This window comes from Felis catus, chromosome E2 (genome assembly GCF_018350175.1).
Source record: "Felis catus isolate Fca126 chromosome E2, F.catus_Fca126_mat1.0, whole genome shotgun sequence".
Classification (NCBI taxonomy): domain Eukaryota; kingdom Metazoa; phylum Chordata; class Mammalia; order Carnivora; family Felidae; genus Felis; species Felis catus.
Genome location: NC_058382.1, coordinates 6759159 through 6778210, shown reverse-complemented (window position 1 = coordinate 6778210; position 19052 = coordinate 6759159). Strand labels below are relative to the sequence as shown.

Below are 19052 nucleotides of genomic sequence, written 5' to 3'. Positions count from 1 at the left end.
CGGGGGAGGGGCAGAGAGAGAGGGAGACACAGAATCGGAAACAGGCTCCAGGCTCCGAGCCATCAGCCCAGAGCCCGACGCGGGGCTCGAACCCACGGACCGCGAGATCGTGACCTGGCTGAAGCCGGACGCTTAACCGACTGCGCCACCCAGGCGCCCCACGTGCCGGGCATTTTTAAGAGACTGTCAAGACAGCAATGAAGAAGTCAGGACAGACAAAAGTCTGCACCCTCATGGAGTTTATGTCCTCATGTATGGTCAGACGATAAACAAAATGAAGCAAAAATGAGGCATGGATCAAGTCAGAAGCAACCTGAGTGTGCCCAGCATCGGGGACATGGCCAGATGGCAGGGCATCTGGGGCAGGACTTTAGGAAATGGCTACGCAGTGAGGTCAGAGAGGATGTGAGGGGACCAGGTCATGCAGGACCTTGGCCACTGGAAGGTCTGCGTTTTCCTCGGAGATGAACGTTATGGGCAGTTTTTCAGGCAAGGAAGGCCATGATTTGATTTGATTTGCGTGGCTACTGTGTCGATGCTACACCGTAGCGGGAAGGGTAGAAGCAGAAACCACTGTTTGGTGCTGTGATAACCTGGACAGCTTTAATCCAGGAAAGAGATCCGGCGTCAGGGACAAAGTGGGGACGGTGAGAGCAGTCGTTCTCCATCTGGCCTAAAGGTGTGGAGCAGTGGGGCTTGCTTGTGGATCGGAATGTTGGGTGTGAGCGGAAGAAAAGAGAAGGGGCAGGTGTCAACGGTCAGGGCAGCACCAATGTCCAGTAGAACCCTCTGCCGTGATGGGAATGTTCTAGATGTGCACTGTCCATCATGGTGGCTGCCAGCCACCTGCGGCCACGAAACAGCTCAAATGTGGCCAGTGCAACTGAGGAGCTAAATTTATAATCTTTTGTAGCTTTGATAACTTAAATTGTCCCTCATCTTTGAAAACAGTAGTCACAGAGGGACGTGTCTGGGCATCCTGGGTATAGTCTGGATCACACTCTTTGTTTACTTGACTAGGAGCGCCTGGAAGTCAGGCGCTGCCTCTTAATTCATTTCTGTATTTGCAAACCTGGCAAAGTGTGGAATTCAATTCATACTTGGTTAAGTGGGTCTGTGACTGATTGACTTTGTCAAAGAATGAGTGAATGAAAAGAAATCAAATACTCCTATGTGGTAGGGGTTACTGTTGTGCACAACACACACGGCATGAGCAGCTCTAAGGTAGGGGTTCTGTTTCTGGATATCGGTGCTGCTGGAGGGTCAGGTTTCCTGGGGATTAAGGGGGAGGAAGGGGAGGACAGATGAGGAGCTGGGTCTGGTTTTGAGGTATCCCAAGTGGGAATGTCCTGGAGGCAGTTGGGGATACAAGTCTCGAATGTAGGGGTGAGGTCTGACCTGAACATACAAGTTCCAGAGTCCCTTCTCCAGGCAGGGAGCATGAACGAGGCATTCAGAGCCGTATCGCTGGATACACAGAGGAAACGAGTGTAGAAGAAGTGGGTAGGAGGAGGCTTCTCCAAGGTGAAGCAGTCTGAAACATTACGTGGAACCGAGAAGGAAAACGGAGAGGGAAAACAAGGCAGCTGTGGCATTCTGAAAGCCGGGCAAAGAAAGCATTTCAAGGAGAGTGACCACCTGGGTCACATGCTGCCACATCATGAAATAGGGAGGCCTGAGAATTGGCCGTTGGTTTTAGCCACATGGACAACACTGATGAACTTACCCTGAGCAATTTCTGTAGAGCAATGGGGTGGGAGGTGGGGGAACCATGTGATTGGCATGGGTTTCAAAGTCAGTGGGAGGCAACATTAGTCATCAGGGAAATGCAAATCAAAACCACAGTGAGATACCACTTCACACCCCCTGGGAAGCTATAATCAAAAAGCCAGGTGATAACAAATGTTGGTGAGGATGCAGGGAAACCAGAACCCTCACACTTCGCTGGTGGGAATATAAAATGGTACAGTCACTGTGGAAACCACCTGGCAATAAATTACACGAAGGATTGCCCTGTGACTCAGCAACTCCACTCCTAGAGAATTCCACCCGAGAGAAGTTAACCTGTGTGTCCACAACAGCTTGAATGTGAATGTTCATAGCGTTATTCACAATAGCCCAAAAATGGAAACACCCCAAATGTCCATCAACTGATAAATGCATCAGCCAAATGCGATACATCCCTACAGTGGAATGTTATTTGGCCCTGAAGAGGAAAGAGCCACCGATACATGCAACGACACGGATGAACCTCAAAAGAAGTCTGTCGCGAAAGACCCGTATCGCGTGATCCCATTTGTGTGAAATATCCAGGAGAGGCGAATCTGTAGAGACAGTAGATTATGGTTGCCTGGGGTGCGGAGGTGGATCCAGAATGAGTGCGTGAGGAAGGCAAGTGACTCCCAGTGGGTATGGGGTTCCTTTTTGGGGGTGATGAAAATGTTCAAAAATCAGATGACGGTAATGGCTGCACACGTCTATTGAATTATACACTTACACGGCTGAACTTTGTGGAAACTGGAGACAAATATAAACAGCCCTCAAGGAGTTTTGTTGTTAGAAACGAGACAGTTTGGGGTGCCTGCAAATCTTGATCTCAGGGTTGTGAGTTCAAGACCCACTGGGGGTAGAGATTACTTTAAAAAAAAATCTTTTTAAGTTTATTTACTGATTTTGAGAGAGAGAAAGCACGAGTGGGGGAGGGGCAGAGATCGAGGGAGAGAGAATCCCAGGCAGGCTCCGCACTGCCAGCACAGAGCCTGATGTGGGGCTCGAACCTACAAACCGCGAGATCATGACCTGATCCAAAGTCGGTCGCTTAACCGACTGAGCCACCCAGGTGCCTAGGGGTAGATAAATTACTTTTTATTTTTAAAAATTTTTTAAAAACATTTTATTTTTGAGAGACAGAGCGTGAGTGGGGGAGGGTCAGAGAGAGGGAGACACAGAATCCGAAGCAGGTTTCAAGTTCCCAGCTGTCAGCACAGAGCCCGACGGGGGGCTCGAACCCACAAACCATGAGATCATGACCTGAGCCGAAGTCGGTCACTCAAACGACTGAGCCACCCAGGCGCCCCTGAGATTACTTTTTTAAAAATGAGTAGCTCAGGAGGAAATAGGAATAGGAAGGGAGTGTTAAAAATTCGAGGGATGGCATATTTGGATGCTGGTGGGAAGGACCCCGTGGGAAGGGAAGAATTGATGACGGTGAGCGCGTGGGAGATCTTTGAGTAGACAGACCAGACGGCATGAGGTCTAGTGCCTGAAGGGGTTGGCATCGGAACACAGAGGGTTCACCTGCAGTAGTGGGGGAAGGTGGCCTGTGTGGGCACAGAGGCAGTGGGAAGACGTGGGTGGGGACTGGAAGTCTTCTCGTCCAACTCTGTTTTCTCAGTGAATGGGAAGCAAGCCAAGGGTGAGATGCTAGGGGTTTGAGGAGAGACGGTACAAGTTCCCCTTCTTAGGAGCGGAGCGGATGGACCAGGAAGACACCACCCACAGTGCCTGACAGTGTCCCCATGTACTAGGTACTCCGTAAGTGTCTGTGAGTGAGGAGTTGAGAAATTTCACCCTCACACCTCTGAGCCATGGGATTAGTATCCCCGTTTCCCAGAGAACCGAGAGTCGGAAGAAGGAGGGTATCCTGTCTAGGTTCAAACAGTTCGGAGGCGGGGGGGGGGGGGGGGACGCCTGGGTGGCTCATTCGGTTAAGCAGCTGACTTCTGCTCAGGTCATGATTTCACAGTTAAGTTTGTGAGTCCGAGCCCCACATCGGGCTCCGCGCTGATGGTGCAGAGCCTGCTTGAGATTCGCCCTCTCCCCCTCTCTCTCTGCACCTACCCCCGCCCCGCAAATAAATCCATAAACAAACAAACAAAAAGCAGCTGGGCCACCTGGGTGGCTCAGTTGAACAGCCAACGTTTGGTTTCAGCTTGGGTCTCAATCTCACGGTTCCTGGGTTTGAGCCCGCATCAGACATTGTGCTGACAGTGCAGAGCCTGCCTGGGATTCTATCTCTCCCTCTCTCACCCTCCATAAATAAAACAAACAAACAAAAACAGCAACCAGCTTGGGGCGCCTGGGTGGCTCAGTTGGTTAAGCATTGGACTTCAGCTCAGGTCATGATCTCACCGTTCATGAGTTGGAGCCCCACATCAGGCTCTGTGCTGACAGCTCAGAGCCCGGAGCCTGCTTGGGATTCCGTGGCTCCCTCTTTCTGCCCCTCCCCCGCTCATGCTCTGTCTCTCAAAAAGAAACATTACAGACCCATGAGTCTCCAACCTTCAACCACACAGCCCCTCCATTCTCAAAAAAAAAAAAAAAAAAAAAGGGGGGGGAGAGACTCAGAAGAAAATAAATAAAATTCTTTATTATGTCCTAATCACACAGTACAAATGGATATTAAATACGAACAGGGAGAAAGCAGACCCCAGGACAGCATACGGGGACCCCTGTCTCCCCCTGCCCCTAAAAATCCACACCCTAATCAATAAATACCCCTGCCCAAAGACCCCAAGTCCCAGCCCCCAAATAGTCCAGGCTGAAGAGTCTCGGGTGGACCCCCTCGCTTCACAGGGGAAGGCAAGCCAGGCCCACAGAACCCGAGGCCGGCAAGTCCGTGGCTCCCGGGGTCCCCGCACGCCGGGACTCACACCTGCACGCGGTAGCCGCCCGCCCGCCGCCGGCAGAGCCTCCGCACGCCCACCCAGTAGAGCGTCAGCATCACCACCCAGTACCCCACGTAGGCGCCGGCCCCTGCGGCCAGGTGCCGGGCCTCGGCGGCCCGCGAGGGGCCGCCCCAGTCGGCCCTGGCCTCCTGCACCACGCTGCGGACCAGGCCCCCCAGCAGCAGCAACGCCCAGAGCGCCAGCGGCAGCAGGGGCACGTAGTTGGCGGCCAGCTTCCGGCGGCCGGAGGTGCCCCAGCCGCTCTGGTTCATGGTGGCCAGCGCCAGGAACTTGGCGGGCAGGAGGCCGCACATGTAGAGCGGCGCGTAGAGCGAGAGCAGCACCATGCGCGGGCAGCCGCGCAGCCAGGCCGCGAAGGCCGCCTTGGCCAGCGCCACGCCCTGCACGCACAGCAGCACCCAGAGCAGCGCCCACGGGCGGCCGGCGTAGAAGAGCCGCAGCACGGTGGCCGCCACGAAGAAGGGGAAGAGGCCCGACACCACCGCCTCGTACGTCATCCAGGCGTGGTGCCGGTGCCACCAGAGCGCGTTGTACAGCCACTCGCGGAAGTACGACTTGGACCAGCGCGTCTGCTGGCTCAGCCAGCGCAGGAAGGAAGAGGGTGTCTCGGAGTAGCAGCGGGACCGGGATGTATACCTGCACGGGAGGGACGAGGCGGGGCGTCAGCACGGCCCTCCCCGTGGCCAGGACAGAGCTCGGGGCCAGAAGAGGCCACTGCGGCGCGGCCACTGGGCCGTAAGCTTTCTTGACCTCCCCGGGCCTCCGGTTCTCGTAGGCAAGATGCGATCCACGAGGATTCCCACCTAACAGGGCTGCCGTGAGCGCTGAATCAGGATTACCAGCCCGGTTGCTCAATAAATATTAGCAGCTACTACTGTTTTCACGGTGACTAATGCCACTACTGTCGTTACTAACAGCATTACAGTTACTGACCTATTACTAATGCTATCACTAATCTATTACGAATACTCTAGCACTCACTACTATTGGCAGGCCTCACGGTGAGGCACAAGCCAGGCGATGTTCCCGCTGAAGGCAGCCGCCCAACGGCTCTAGCTCAAGGGACCCATCAAGCCCCCTTCCCGTGGCCGCAGCAGACATCCTGATCGGTCCCCACCCAGTTTCCAGCTAAGCCCACGCAAGGCTAGAATCCCTCTTAGGGAACGTCAGCAGGTGGCCTCTAGCAGTCGGTTGGTTAGGAGGCGTCCAACTATTCTATCCTCACGGGTATTACTGGACAGTGTCCGGTCTCCTTCCCCTGTGTAGCCTCCCTGCCCTGCCCTTGCCTCCTGCAGTCTGTACTCCAAACAGCAGCCAGAGGGATCCTGTTACCACAAGCAGCACCTCACCCCTCTGCCCGGAACCCTCCCGTACTTCAAAGTTCTCGCGTGGCCTACAAGCCTTTCGTAGTACGCCCGCCCCCGTGACCATTCCGTCCTGCCCTGATGCGCTCCCCCTTGCTAGGGCTCCAGTGGCACCGCTTCCAGCCTCTGCCTCTGCCCTTCCTGGGGCATCCTAGTTAACATTTCATTCCCTGCTCCCAAACACCCTATCCCCCCTTTTCCCGGACTATCCAACCGCATGGCATGTGCCATCATCCATGTATTTACTGTGTCCCCGGATGTCTGTGAGCATGAATTTGTGTCTCTGCTGCATTCTTAGAGCTTCGAACATTGTAATGAGGGGCGCCTGGCTGGCTCAGCGGGAGAGTGTGGCTCTTGATCACTGGGCCGAGCCCCACAATAGACGTAGAGATTACTTTAATAAATAAACTTAAAAAAAAATTGTAATAAATACTTGCTGGGTGAATGAACACGGGTTCTCTTGATATACCCCAGGTGCTCTCTGGCCCTTTCATGGGGTCTAGCTTGGTAGAATTCTTCCCCCCCACCCCACCCGAACTTGACCTGCTGGAAGATGTACTCCCCTAGTTTCATGGAATTACAACTCTTCTTGAAGCATGTGATTCTTCTCACTCACTTGCTCACTAGATCCCACCGTTTATCTCTTTCCCTTCCCACGTCACTGGGAGGAATGTGTGCCGCCCATGGTAGAGCCACCTTGCCCCGATCTCGTGTTGTGTCTCCTAGGTGGAATCCCCCGCCCTCACCTTGCCTCACTTGGTAGAGTCCACTGGGTCACGTGATCAATGGGATTGCCACCCCTGTCCCTTCTGGTGTCTTCCACTCTCCACTAATGTCTCACTTGGTAGAGCCACTGTGCGGCAAGGTATTTTGGGTTTGGGTAATTCCCAGCACACACACACACACACACACACACACACACACACACACACACACACACCACCCAAGCCTTCAGCTTACTTGGTAGCATAACCCATGCTGAGCATGCGGTTGGTGAGGTGCCGGTCATCCCCAAAAGTGCAGTGGGTGCCCAGGAACTTCTGGTTGTACCAGGCCTCAAGGAACTGCTGCAGGAGGTGGTTCCTGTACAGGCCTGGGTGGGGAGTACAGGAAGAGCATCAGCCTCTCCTGTTGCCAATACTGTCCCCAATCCTATCTCCGACCCAACTCGCCTCCGATTCCAGCCCATCCTCAACCATCTCAGTCCTGTCCTCAGCCCTACCTCCAGCCCTGATCCCGTTCTCAACACCGATCCTCCCTTAACCCTCTACCCTCAACCCCATACTGCAATCCTATGCCCAAATTTGCCCCAGTCCTGCCCCTGGCCCACCCATTTTTGATGGCAAAGCCACCTCAACTCCATCCCCAACCCCGTATCCATTCTCAGTCCTCTCCCCTACCCATCCCCATCCAAAAACCCATCACCAACCCCAGACTTGGCCCCAACCCTGTCCTTGACTCCAACTGCATCCCATCCCCTTCCCCAAGCCACCGAGCACCTATCCCCATCCACACCCTTTCTCCAACCCCACCAGACACCATCCCACCCTCCAGTCTCATCCCTATTCCCAATTCCTGCTGCAGCCCCATCTCTGTCCCCAGTCTCAATCACCTCCTCAACCCGTTCTGGCTCCCCTTCTCCCCCGCCACCCCACCCATGGCCCTCCCAAGCCCTACCTCTGCTCACCTAGGGGACCACTGATGCAGGACACACAGTGGAAGTAGCTCTGACAAGCCCGCTCCACATTGAAGGCCACCCAGTACCGCAGGCTGCTTAAGAAGCTGACCCAGGAGTCCAGGGGGTTAAGGATCCGCACGTCCCCCCCAACAGCCCCCACCCGGGGGTCCTCGTCCAGCACCCGCACCAGCTCCAGGAGTGCCATGGGGTCCAGCCTCGTGTCCGAGTCACAAACCTGTGGAGCAGAAGGGGCTGGGATCAGGCCAGATCCTGAGGGGAGGGCACCCACGGGTGGGGAGCTGCTGGGACGTTTTACAGCCAATCTGAACATACGTTTGAATTTTGTCGTTATTTCCAACGCCTAATCACATTTTAAGAAGACTTCCTCCCCGAGACCCATTCCCCTGTGTAATACCCTCCTCTGGTGTGTGGGTGAGACCTGTAATTTGCTTCTAACCCACAGAATATGGTAAAAGTGATGGGATACAACTCTCATGATTATACTACCTTGTATACAAATGGTAAAGGAGTTTTGCAGTGTAATTTATCCTTAATCTGTTGACATTTCCTGCGTAGGTCTGACCTAATCAGGTGAGCCCTTTGAAAGGGCATCTAGAAGTCTGAGAGTTTCTCTTGCTGGTCTGGAAGAGGCAAGTTTTAGGACGGCAAGAACATGAATTCTGCCAACAAACACATGAGCTTGTTAGAGGCCCCGGGCCTTAGATAGGACCCAGCTGACACCGTGATTGTAGCCTGATGATACCCTGAATAGAGGATCCAGTAAGACTTTGCCCAGACTTTCCTGATTCATGGAAACTATGAGATAATAAGTGTTTTGTTTCCAGCGGCCAAATTTGTGGTAATTTGTTATGCAGTCATAGAAAACGAATGCAGTACATTAATGAATGAATTTCTACACTGAATGGATGAATGACTAATTGAGCAAATGAATATATTGAATAGATAAGTGGATGAATAAATGAACAAAGTAATCTCCACACTGAATGTCTCTACGTTCAATGGGTAAGTGAATGAATGAATAAATGAATGCACGGTCTCCCTATTAGATGGATAATGGATGCATGAACCGATGAGTAAAGGACAGAATTTCTACACTGGATGAAGAAAGCAAGAAATCTCTACATGGAATGGATGAAAATACAGAAATTAGAGCTACCTGACTGGCTCAATCAGTAGAGCGTGCAACTCTTGATCCTGGGTTTGTGAGTTCGAGCCCCATGTTGGGTGCACAGATTACTTAAAAATAAAATCTTAAACAAGCAAACAAATAAATCTATAGTAGATGCATAAATGAAAAAATCTTTAGACTGAGTGGATGACGACATGGACGGATGAGTGAATGCATGAAGGAGAGTGTGCATCCAACAGATATATGAATGAGTAAAATGAATGATCTCCATATTGGAGGTGGGTGTAAGAATGTGTGATGTCAACTACACTTCAACTTAAAAAGAGTAGTGGGGCGCCTGGGTGGCTCAGTCGGTTGAGCGTCCGACTTAGGCTCAGGTCATGATCTCACAGTCCGTGAGTTCCAGCCCCGCGTCAGGCTCTGTGTTGACAGCTCAGAGCCTGGAGCCTGTTAGATTCTGTGTCTCCCTCTCTCTCTGACCCTCCCCCGTTCACGCTCTGTCTCTCTCTGTCTCAAAAAACTAAATAAACATTAAAAAAAATTTTTTTTAAAGTAGAAATGAAAGAAAGAGTATGCACTCGAGAATGAATGAGTGAAGAAAGGAAGGAATTAACGAATCGCCGCATGAACGAAAACACCAAATGAGTCTGTCTCCCCGTAAGAATGAACGAGTGAAGGAAAGAATCGCTACTTTGAACGGATGAATAAACAAAGGCAGTTGGAGGTTCATTCCGATCTCTGCACCGAAAAAGGATCCCAGAGAAGGGGCATTCCGAGTGTCAGGGGCACGGTGGGGAGGGGACGCCTTCCACTCACCTGCACGTAGTCCACCGAGTCGCCGAGCGCCTTGAAGGCGGTGTACATGACCTCGCGCTTGCCGCCCCAGCGCTGCGCCACGCACACGCAGCGGTGCGTCCTCACCAGCGCCTCCACCGCCAGCCGCCCGGGGTCCTCGGCCTCCACCTCCCGGTAGGCGCCCGCGCCCGCCGCGCCCGCCGTGGCCGCCGGCTCCCAAGGCCGGTGGTAGTTGCCGTCCCACACGTAGGTGGCGGGGTCCTCGTCGGCGAAGACCTCGCGGAACATGTCCACCATGTAGAGGTCCTCGGCGCGGTTGCCGTCCACCACCATGAGGACGCGCAGGCGCGCGCGCGGGTACTGCAGGGCGCGGGCGGACGCCAGGCACTGGCGCAGGTACGCGGGGTCCTCCTGGTACGCCGAGATGGTCAGCGCCACGCTGCGCGCCGCCGCCGCGTCCAGGGGCCCCCGCGCCGCCGCCCGCCGCGCCGCCGCCGCCACCCGCCGGTGCTCCAGGTACGCGAAGAGGCTCTGCGCCACCAGGTGCGCCGAGAGGAAGGCCCCGTACAGACCGAAGGCGAGGAGGCCGTAGCGATCGGAGGCCAGCGGCACCCCGGCGGCGTAGGCCCAGGTCATGAGGCCCAGGATGAGCAGCGCGAACGTGACGGTCAGCACCCGCCGGGCCAGGCCGGAGCAGTGGCGGGCGGCCGGGGTGGGCTTGGGCGCGTCCTGCTGGGAGCGGGGAGAGGGGATAGCAAGGGAAGAGAGTTCTGAAATCCTCCTCCGGGAAGAGAAGACCTAGATCCACCCACGCCCCCCGCCCCAAGCCAACATTGCATCCCCTTGTCGTTTAAAAAAAAAAAAAAAAAAATCCCCTGGGTACTGCAAAGTTATTTGAAAATAATTGTGGCAAACAACAAGGCTTAATGCCTGATTATATGCATTCTGGTACTTTTGTTTTCACATTTTCAACAGCTCTTCAATCCGTGAGGATTACACTCAATGGAATGTCACAGGGGAACAGGGGTTCTCTCCCCGCCCCCCCCCCTTTCTTATCTTAGTGGCACAGAACATAATCACTCATCTCACAATCAAAGGTTTCCTAGTGTTGATACAACCATCATCATTATCTAAAATATAATGCAGTTTGACATATATCAGGTACTGCTGTAAGCCTTTTACAGAAACTGTTTTGAGAGAAAGAGCCCAGGGTGGGGGGAGGTGAAGAAGGGAGGGGGACAGGATCAGAAGCAGTTCCATGCTGACAGCAGCAAGCCCCATGCTGGACTCAAACTCACAAAGGCAAGATCACGACCTAAACTGAGGTCCCAGTCTTAACAGACTGAAACCACCCAGGCGCCCCCGGAAACGAACTTATTTTAATCCTCCCAACAGCCGTAGGAATAGGTACTATTACTATTATCCCCATTTTGCAGATCAGGTCACTGAGTCACAGAGGGGGGCAGCAACCTGCCCAAGGTCACACCTGGATAGCAGAGAAGCCAAGATTTGAACCTCAGGAATCTGGTCACTGAATCACCAGCTCATATACTGCTTTTACTGTTCAGGAGAGCCGGGGGGAGGGGGGGAGGGGGGGAGGGGAGGAGGGGGGAGGGGGGGCGGGAGGACAAATAATGTTTACTGCCACCATACACATGGCAAAACAGGACTGATTAGCCAGGAAGAAGGGCTCGCTCAAGGTCATGAAGCTCACAGGAGGAGGAATCTTTTCTCTGACTTCCCAAAGCCATGGCCACCTTCTCCAACTCCACTCCTCAGGTCTCCCCAACAGGGCCAAGTGCCCAGTTCATGTTGCTGGAAGAGCTCAGAATCAGAACGGGGGGGGGGGTGCCTCCATTTTCTCATCTTCTAAAATGGGGATTTAGCTCCTTCTGCATGCCAAGGACTGCTCCATGGTGTAGATACTGTTATCACTCCTATTCCATATGAGGAAACTGAGGCACGGAGAGGTGATTCTCTAGCCCAGGGCCACTCAGACAGTTTGGCTGCATCGTCCTCTATGCTCAACTGCCTCGTGTGTCACCGGCTCCTGCCTCATGGGCTTATTTATGAGTTAAGTGAGTTAAGATACAGATTCGTGTTGTCCAGTACAGGAGTCACCAGCCACGTGTGGCTCCTGAGCGCTTGGGAAGCAGCCAAAATGACAAAGGACCTGAAATTCTAATTTTACTTCAATATTTAAGTTTAGGAACTGATACTTAATTCAGTTATTGGAAAGCTTTTAAGTATGTCCGAAACAAGTAGGGCGTGGGAAGCCCTACTTTTTCAAGTGTAAATTTTATGAAATCTAAATACAGATCAAGTTATCTCCAATGAAAATATAGCATCTGTATGTGATGTGCTACGCTTCTGGATTTTGAGGCTTTCCTTTGAAAAACAGAAAGGAAAGTATCTCATTAATATTTTTGTATTGGTTACATATGGAAATGATAGTTTGAAAAATCTTGTTATGAAGTTTGTTATGTTGTAGCAAATACAGTCTACTGCATCTATTCATGAAATTATAATATTTTTTTAATGTTTATTTATTTTTGAGAGAGAACAAGTGGGGGAGGGACACAGAGAGAGAGAGAGAGAAGGAGACATAGAATCCAAAGCAGGCTCCAGGCTCTGAGGTGTCAGCACAGAGCCCAATGGGGGGCTCGAACTCATGAACCGGGAGATCATGACCTGAGCCGAAGTTGGACGCCTAAATGACTGAGCCACCCAGGCATCCCATGAAATTATGTTTCTGATAGCAAGGGTTGGCTTGGGATTCTCTCAATGCCTCTCTCTCTCTCTCTCTCTAAATAAAGTTAAAAAATAAATGGGTGAAGAGAGTAAAAAACAAAAAGCCCAATTTTGTTGCATAGGAAAATGACATGAAATTCAAACTTCAGCATCCTTAAATCAAGTCTTACTGCCACACAACCACACTCCTCTGTTTACATATTGTCTGTGACTGATTTCACACCAGGCCAAAGTTGACTAGTTGCCGTAGAGACCATATGGCACACAAAACCCTCAAATATTGACTGTCTAGCTTTGTACAGAAAAAGTTTGATGACCCTTCATACACTGAGTTGAATAAAATATATTATTGCAATTCACTTTACTTTTATGTTTCTATAGGATACTACTTTTAGGTTCTCTATAGAGCTTTTGGCCTGGTGCTAATAAATGCTCAATATTAATAATTACATTATTATTTCTTCTGGAATTCTCCTTTTCTGTCCTTTTGCCCTAAACCTGGCCCTGACTGAGATTCTGGGGGTGGCCCAATTCATGCTGGGACAGGTGGGTGAACAGAGGGTTCTAATGCCAACACTCACAAACACACCTGTATCAGCTGTGGACACACAGCCCCACACATATACTCACATATGACACGAGACCCAGAGAGTGTGCCAACATAGGAGAACATTCATGTTCTAGAAGATCTCCCCAGGCACTTGCTCTTAGAACTTAGTGATCCTGGGGCACCTGGGTGGCTCAGCCGGTTAAGTGGCCGACTCTTGGTTTGCGCTCAGGTCACGTTCTCACCGTTCGTGGGTTCCGGCCCCAAGTCCAGCCCTGTGCTGGCAACGCAGAGCCTGCTTGGGATTCTGTCTCTCCCTCGCTCTCTCTGTCCCTCCCCAATTCACGCTCTGTCTCTCTCAAAAATAAAGAAATAAATAAACTTAAAGAAACAACCTAGTGATCCTGAGACCCCCACCAACAGCCATGCAGGGGAACTTGGGAACACGTGCCCTTGAGCAGAAAGGAGCTAAGCCTAGAAGGGAAGCCCACAGGACAAGAAACACATGGGCAAGAAGAAATAGTAACGGTTAAGGTTGGGTCCGGAGCAAGAAGAAAGTAAGAGTTAAGGTTGAACTGCATGAAATTGCCGTTTTCAAAGGGCAAAAGTGACCAGACAGCGGCGATTTCGTTTGGTTCAACTTAATAGTTACTGGACACAAAAAAGTAGAAATCCAGGCCATGTGTCAAGCAAATCCCGCCCTGCCTCCCCACCCGCACCCCGCACACAGACGCGGACTTAAAGCAGGATAAGCATGGACTTGTCACATCTATTCTACCGGCGGGATGGCCACCCACACAGGGATATGGAACCCGAACTCGGCCTCACGGGGTCCCCGTCCTACACTGACGGCGGCCGTCACGCACAGGAGCGCGCGCAGTGCGCCCACCCACGTGGTCACACAGGTGCCAGCGGGCCCCGCACGACCGCGCTCTCGCACGCACCTGTGTCATCGCTATGGCTCCGGCGGGCGCTCCTCTTCTGCGGGCTCCCGGGTCTCGCTGGGGCTGGGAAGCCCGGGGGTCATTTGAAGCCCGACGCGGGCGGGGGCGGAGGAGGGCTGACGTCAGGGCGGAGCTGGGCCAGGGGCTCTGAGGTCACGGACGAGCCGGGCAGCTCCACCCGCTTCCCGCCATTGCCCGCACCCCCGCGCCCGACGGCCTCCCTTCCCAGGGCCGCCGTCGCGCCCTTCCCTGCCCTCCGAGGCCTCCCCTCCGTCGCACCCGTCCTTCTCCGGCTCTCCGCTCTCTTCCCCCTCTGGTCTCTCTCCATTTCTGCGCTCCTCTCCCTCGCGTTCCTTCTGCCTTCGGGCGCCCCCAACGCCCGTCTTCCCCCCCCCCCCCCCCGGTCTGTCCGATCTCTCCCCCCGCCGCCCAGCCCCCCGCACCCCAGCCCCTCCCCTCGAAGCCCCGGGGATGGAGAAAATGCGCACACGTGCGCGGCTGTGGGCGTGGCCGCGTGCGCTGGCCGTGGGGCGCGCCGTCTGCCAGGAGCTGTGAGTGGTTGTGGGTCTGCGTGTGTGCGTGTGTGCGTGTGCGTGCGTGTCCGCGTGTGCCAGGGCTGGGGAGGGGGCTGGGCGCTGGGCTTTGTCTCCCAGGGGCTCCCTGGTGAACTCACAGAGTTGTAGGTCAGCTGCCCCCAGGGACCGCCCCCCCCCCCTGCGACCTGAGAGCGAAGGCGGCAGTGACCTCGCTTAGAGGTCAAAGAGACTGGGTCCCGGGCATCTAAGCCCCCAGCCCCTCAGGACAAGGAGACTGTGATAAATGCCATTGCTTCCATGCCCTTCTTTCCATGATTAAAAACAAAAACAAAAAAACTGTATCTTTAAAAAATTTTTTGTTTATTTTTAATGTTTTATTTATTTTGAGTGACAGAGAGAGGGACAGAGAGAGAATTTCAAGCAGGCTCGGAGCTGTCAGTGCAGAGCCCGACGCAGGGCTGGATCCCAGGAACCTTGAGATCCTCACCTGAGCCGGTATCGAGAGTCCAAAGCTCAACCGACTGAGCCCCACCCGGGTGCACCCCCCGCCCCCCAATTCTCTATGTCTAATTGTTTCTGTTTCTCTTCCTGTGGACTGACAACGCCCATCTCTCCCCCTCCGTAGCTGCCTCTCTCCCTGCTTCTCCCTCTGCCCCTGGCTGTACATTCCCATCTCCTTTTTTTCTTGAGTCTCTGTCACTTTGTCACTCTGGCTCTACCTCCCAGTCCCCCTGTCTGCTTCTCTCCATGTGTTCCTGTCTCTTTTGTCTCCATGCCTATCTCTCTCCGCCCCCCCCCCCTTTTTCTGTCTGTGTGTCCTTTTCTACCTGCTTCCCTCTGGGTTTGTGTCTGTCTGTCTGTCTCTTCATTTCTGTTGGTCTCCCTGACTTTCTTAGTCTGTGTCTCTCTTCCTTTCTCAGCGTCCTGTGTGTCTCTGCCTTTGTTTCCTTTGCATTTGTCTATCTTCTCTGTTTCTCTTTGGATGTCTGTATTCGTATCTCCCCCCTCCCTCCGCCCCATCTCCCAGTTTTTCTGTGTTTCTCCCTGTTGCTCTCAGTGGCTGTTTCTCTGTCTCTCTCTCCCTCTCTCGGTCGGTCTCCCTCGGTCTCCCCGCATCTCTGTGCATCTCCTTCTGAGGCTCCATCGCTGTGTGTGTTTTTCAGTCTCTCTCTCTCTCTCACGCTCTCTCATTCACTGTTTCTCTCTGTGTTTTCTGTCTCTTAAGTGCTCCTTTCTTTCTCCCTGCGGCTCCATCCGGCCCAGACTGTCCCGGAGCTTTCCCCTGCAGGACACCAAGTCCTCACTCCCTGGTTTTCCCCGGGGACGCAGGGTGTGGGGGGCCATCGCTAGGTTGGGCCTTGCCTGAGCCTGGCTGTCGGGGAGGCCAGTTCAGGGCCCAAGTGAGAGGCACCCCGCCTGCCTCACCAGGGCGGGGCCGCGTCTGTGACGCTGTTGCCTGGAGCCTGGGCTGCCTGGTGTCCGGCTGTGTCAGGATGATGGATCCTCCGGCGGGAGCTGAGCCCAGAGCAGGAGGGGAGGGAGATTGCTCTACCCCAGGGTGGGGGTGGGGACAGCCCAGGCTCCACTCAGAAGCTGGGCATTTGGCTGCCCAGCCCCCACCCCACCCTGCCCGGGTGGAGCAGCTGTATAAAACCAGATGTTTCTAAAACCAGAGTGTGGATGAGGGAGGAGGGACCGGGACTTTAAACCCCTATGGTTTCCTCTTCCAGGATCCAGGCCCCCAGTCCCTTCCTCCCTCAGACCCAGCAGTCCGGGGGGGCCCCCAACCTTTCCTCCCTCATACCCAGGAGTCCTGGCCCCTAGCTCCTCCTACCTTAGACCCAGCAGTCCTGGCCCCCAGCCCCTCCTCCCTCAGACCTGGAGGAGCCCAGTCCCCCAGCCCCTCCTCCCTCAGACCCAGGAGCCCAGGCCCCCAGCCCCCTCCTCCCTCAGACCCAGGAGTCCTGCCCCCCAGCCCCTCCTCCCTCAGACCCAGGAGTCCAGGCCTCCAGCCCCCTCCTCCCTCAGACCCTGGAGTCCTGCTCCCAGCCCCCTCCTCCCTCAGACCCAGGAGTCCTGCCCCCAGCCCCCTCCTCCCTCAGACCCAGAAGTCCTGCCCCCAGCCCCTCCTCCCTCAGACCCAGCAGTCCTGGCCCCCAGCCCCTCCTCCCTCAGAGCCAGGAGTCCTGGCCCCCAGCTTCCTCCTTCAGACTCAGGAGTCCAGACCCCCATCCCCTTCCTCCCTCAATCCCAAAAGTCCAAGCCCCTAGCCCCCTCCTCCCTCAGATTTACATATCCAGTCTCCCAGAATTCCTTGCAGGGAGAGATGACCACGGCTTGGTGGTAGCCAAGACAAGGACAGATGGAACCAGACACTCCCACAGGAGGCAAGAGGTAGTGGTGGGATGATGTCCTGCTGCCCTAACAGCCTTCTTTCCCAGAACCCTCCACTCCAGTGGAGGCCGATCTCTGTCCCTGCCCTGGGTGCACAGTGGCCCTCCCAAGATTTCAATCATCATCAGAAAACCTCAGGGTCTGGTTTACAGAACACCAGGACAGAAGGAGTGAAGAGTGGGGAGATAATAAGGCAGAAATGGAGAAAAGGCAGGAGAAAAGAACATTTGTTCATTGTAGGGACATCTCCTGCACCGCTGGTGCTCCAGGCCCTTGGCTGGGTGATGCCAGGCCCACAGAGATGACTCAGACCTGGGCCCTGCCCTTGAGGAGATGCCAATCTTGGGGAGGAGACAGCTGTGTAAACAGAGGATCAAAGACCAGCGCATGGATGCACCAACACCGCTGGAGAGTCAGGGAGGGCTTCGTGGTGGAGGTGATGTCCTGGAGGAGCAGAGTCTTGACTGATGGGAAATTAGCCAAGGTAAGGGCAGGGACGGGGGGGGGGGGGGGTCGGTGGCTGGTGGTTAGAAAGTGGAGTTGGAAGGGCCTGCAAGGCAGGAAATGTCCTGGGCCGGTCAGCAAAGTATAGATTGGTTGATGTAGAGGCATATAGGTGGAGCCCTGGGGTGGGGGTGCAGTACCTGGCTGAGTTCACCTGGAGCAGGGTTTGGATTGACAGGTTCGGGGGCTGGGGTTCGTCCTGGGGGTGCTGGAGAGCTATGCTGTGGGAGGGCTGGGTCAGCTGTGGGTGCCCGTGAGGGAGAGACTGGATGGAGGGCCCAGGGACTCTTGGCCAGGGTGTCTCTATCACGGTCTTCTCTGAGCGAGTCTGAGCCGGGATGCGGGCAGAAGCTGTGGGGCTGGAGAGGAGACGAAGCGCACAGAGCGAGGCCGAGCAGAGGTCCCTGAGAAAACCCTGAGGAGCGAGGAGACTGGGAGGCAGCTCACGGAGCCTTTCGTCTGCGCTCCTTCTCCTTCCGACGGCATTTGCCTCATTTCGGGCGGGTACCCTTGGCGACGATTACTCGCCTGCCTCCAGGGGGACTAGGAAGCGCTTTGGGAGAGTAGATGCGGAGAGACAGAGGAGGGAAGGAGGCGGGAGGGGGAGAGGGAGGGAGGAGGGAGGAAGGGGGGAGAGAAGGGACGGAGGAAGGAAGGGAGGGAGAGAGAAGGGAAGAGGGAGGCAGGCTTACCTGGCCACCCAGTCTAATACGGAAACGTGCCCCACCCCGGGAGCCCCCTTCCCCTTTCCCTCCCTCTGCCCTTTCTTGTTTTTCACAGCATTTTCCACCTTCCTACCTAAAGTGTCACTTGCCCACTGACTGCCCTTCTTGGATAATGGGCATCTCCCTCCTTAGAATGCAAGCTCCCCACCAGCCACCAGCAGGCGCGGTCTCTGCCTGTCTTGTTGGTGACTGTTCAGGAGCCAGACCGTGGCCCGTACGCAGTAGGTGCCCGGCAAATACGTGTCGAGGGCATGAGTGAGATACTGATGGTGAGACAGACGGAGAGGAAAGAGAAAGAAGAGAAGGGAAAGGAGAGAACAGGAAGGAGGGAGGGAGGAGGAGGAGGGGCAGAGAGAGGAGAAAGTGGGAGGGAGAGAGCCCCCGTGCTGGGACCCCCCACCCCCACCCCTACCCAGTTGCTGGGGAGCATCCCAGAGTGGCCAGTCCTCACAGGGGTGGGGTTAAGGGCTCCCAGGGAGGTGGGACCCTAGGCAAGGCGCCCCAGGATGGCCAAGATTCAAATCTGGAAGCAGACTGCCTCTGGACTTCCAGGAACTCAGAGGGCTTGGGTCCAGTGCTCTCAGGGGAGCCCTGGACAGTGGCAGCCAACACCGGAATTCTGGGAAACACCTAGGCCTCCAAGATTCTGCGGAAATCTGGGAGGGAGGGAGAGAGGGAGGCAGGGGTGACTGCAGGTCTGTCTTCTGCCTCTGGGAAGCATCTGTGGGGCCTGCGGGGCCCTGTCTTCCCGTGACCACGTCCCTGCAGCCACATCCCAGATTCCTTCATTGCTGTCCACGTCCCTGTAGGAAACAGAAACAGAGACAGCCACAGACTGGGAGAGGGGAGAAGGAGACTTCTTTTTCTGGGAGTTCTGTCCTCTCCAGGGAAGAAAGAGAGGAGGGGTCTCCTTTTTCAGAGAGGGAGCCTGACGCCTGAGGAGAACAGTTCCTTAGCCAGAGTGAGGCAGCAAGGA

At 54.7% G+C, this 19052-nt stretch overlaps 1 protein-coding gene and 1 long non-coding RNA gene across 2 annotated transcripts in view; both read right to left on the bottom strand.

The window, feature by feature from the left end:
* Nucleotides 1–4343: 4343 nt before the first annotated feature.
* HAS1 (hyaluronan synthase 1) lies at nt 4344–14254 on the bottom strand. The gene is made up of 5 exons (XM_011289756.4): nt 13918–14254; nt 9697–10404; nt 7740–7965; nt 7013–7145; nt 4344–5324 (listed from the first exon to the last, which is right to left on the bottom strand). The coding sequence occupies exons 1-5, from the start codon at nt 13924–13926 to the stop codon at nt 4649–4651; spliced, it is 1752 nt and encodes a 583-aa protein (XP_011288058.3). The 5' UTR covers nt 13927–14254; the 3' UTR covers nt 4344–4648.
* Nucleotides 14255–17365: 3111 nt separating this feature from the next.
* The window catches only part of LOC109494597, a 47759-nt gene continuing 46072 nt past the window's right edge, over nt 17366–19052 (bottom strand). Inside the window, exon 6 of the long non-coding RNA XR_006590479.1 lies at nt 17366–18879. This is a non-coding gene — a long non-coding RNA (uncharacterized LOC109494597). The remainder of the gene's footprint in view (nt 18880–19052) is intronic.

Excerpts from the sequence above, each read along its gene's own strand:
- HAS1 (XM_011289756.4), bottom strand. Across the intron at positions 7,966-9,696 it reads ACTCGGTGGACTACGTGCAG|GTTTGTGACTCGGACACGAG; the intron begins GTGAGTGGAAGG and ends TCTGCTCCACAG. Across the intron at positions 7,146-7,739 it reads CTGCATCAGTGGTCCCCTAG|GCCTGTACAGGAACCACCTC; the intron begins GTGAGCAGAGGT and ends CTCCCCACCCAG.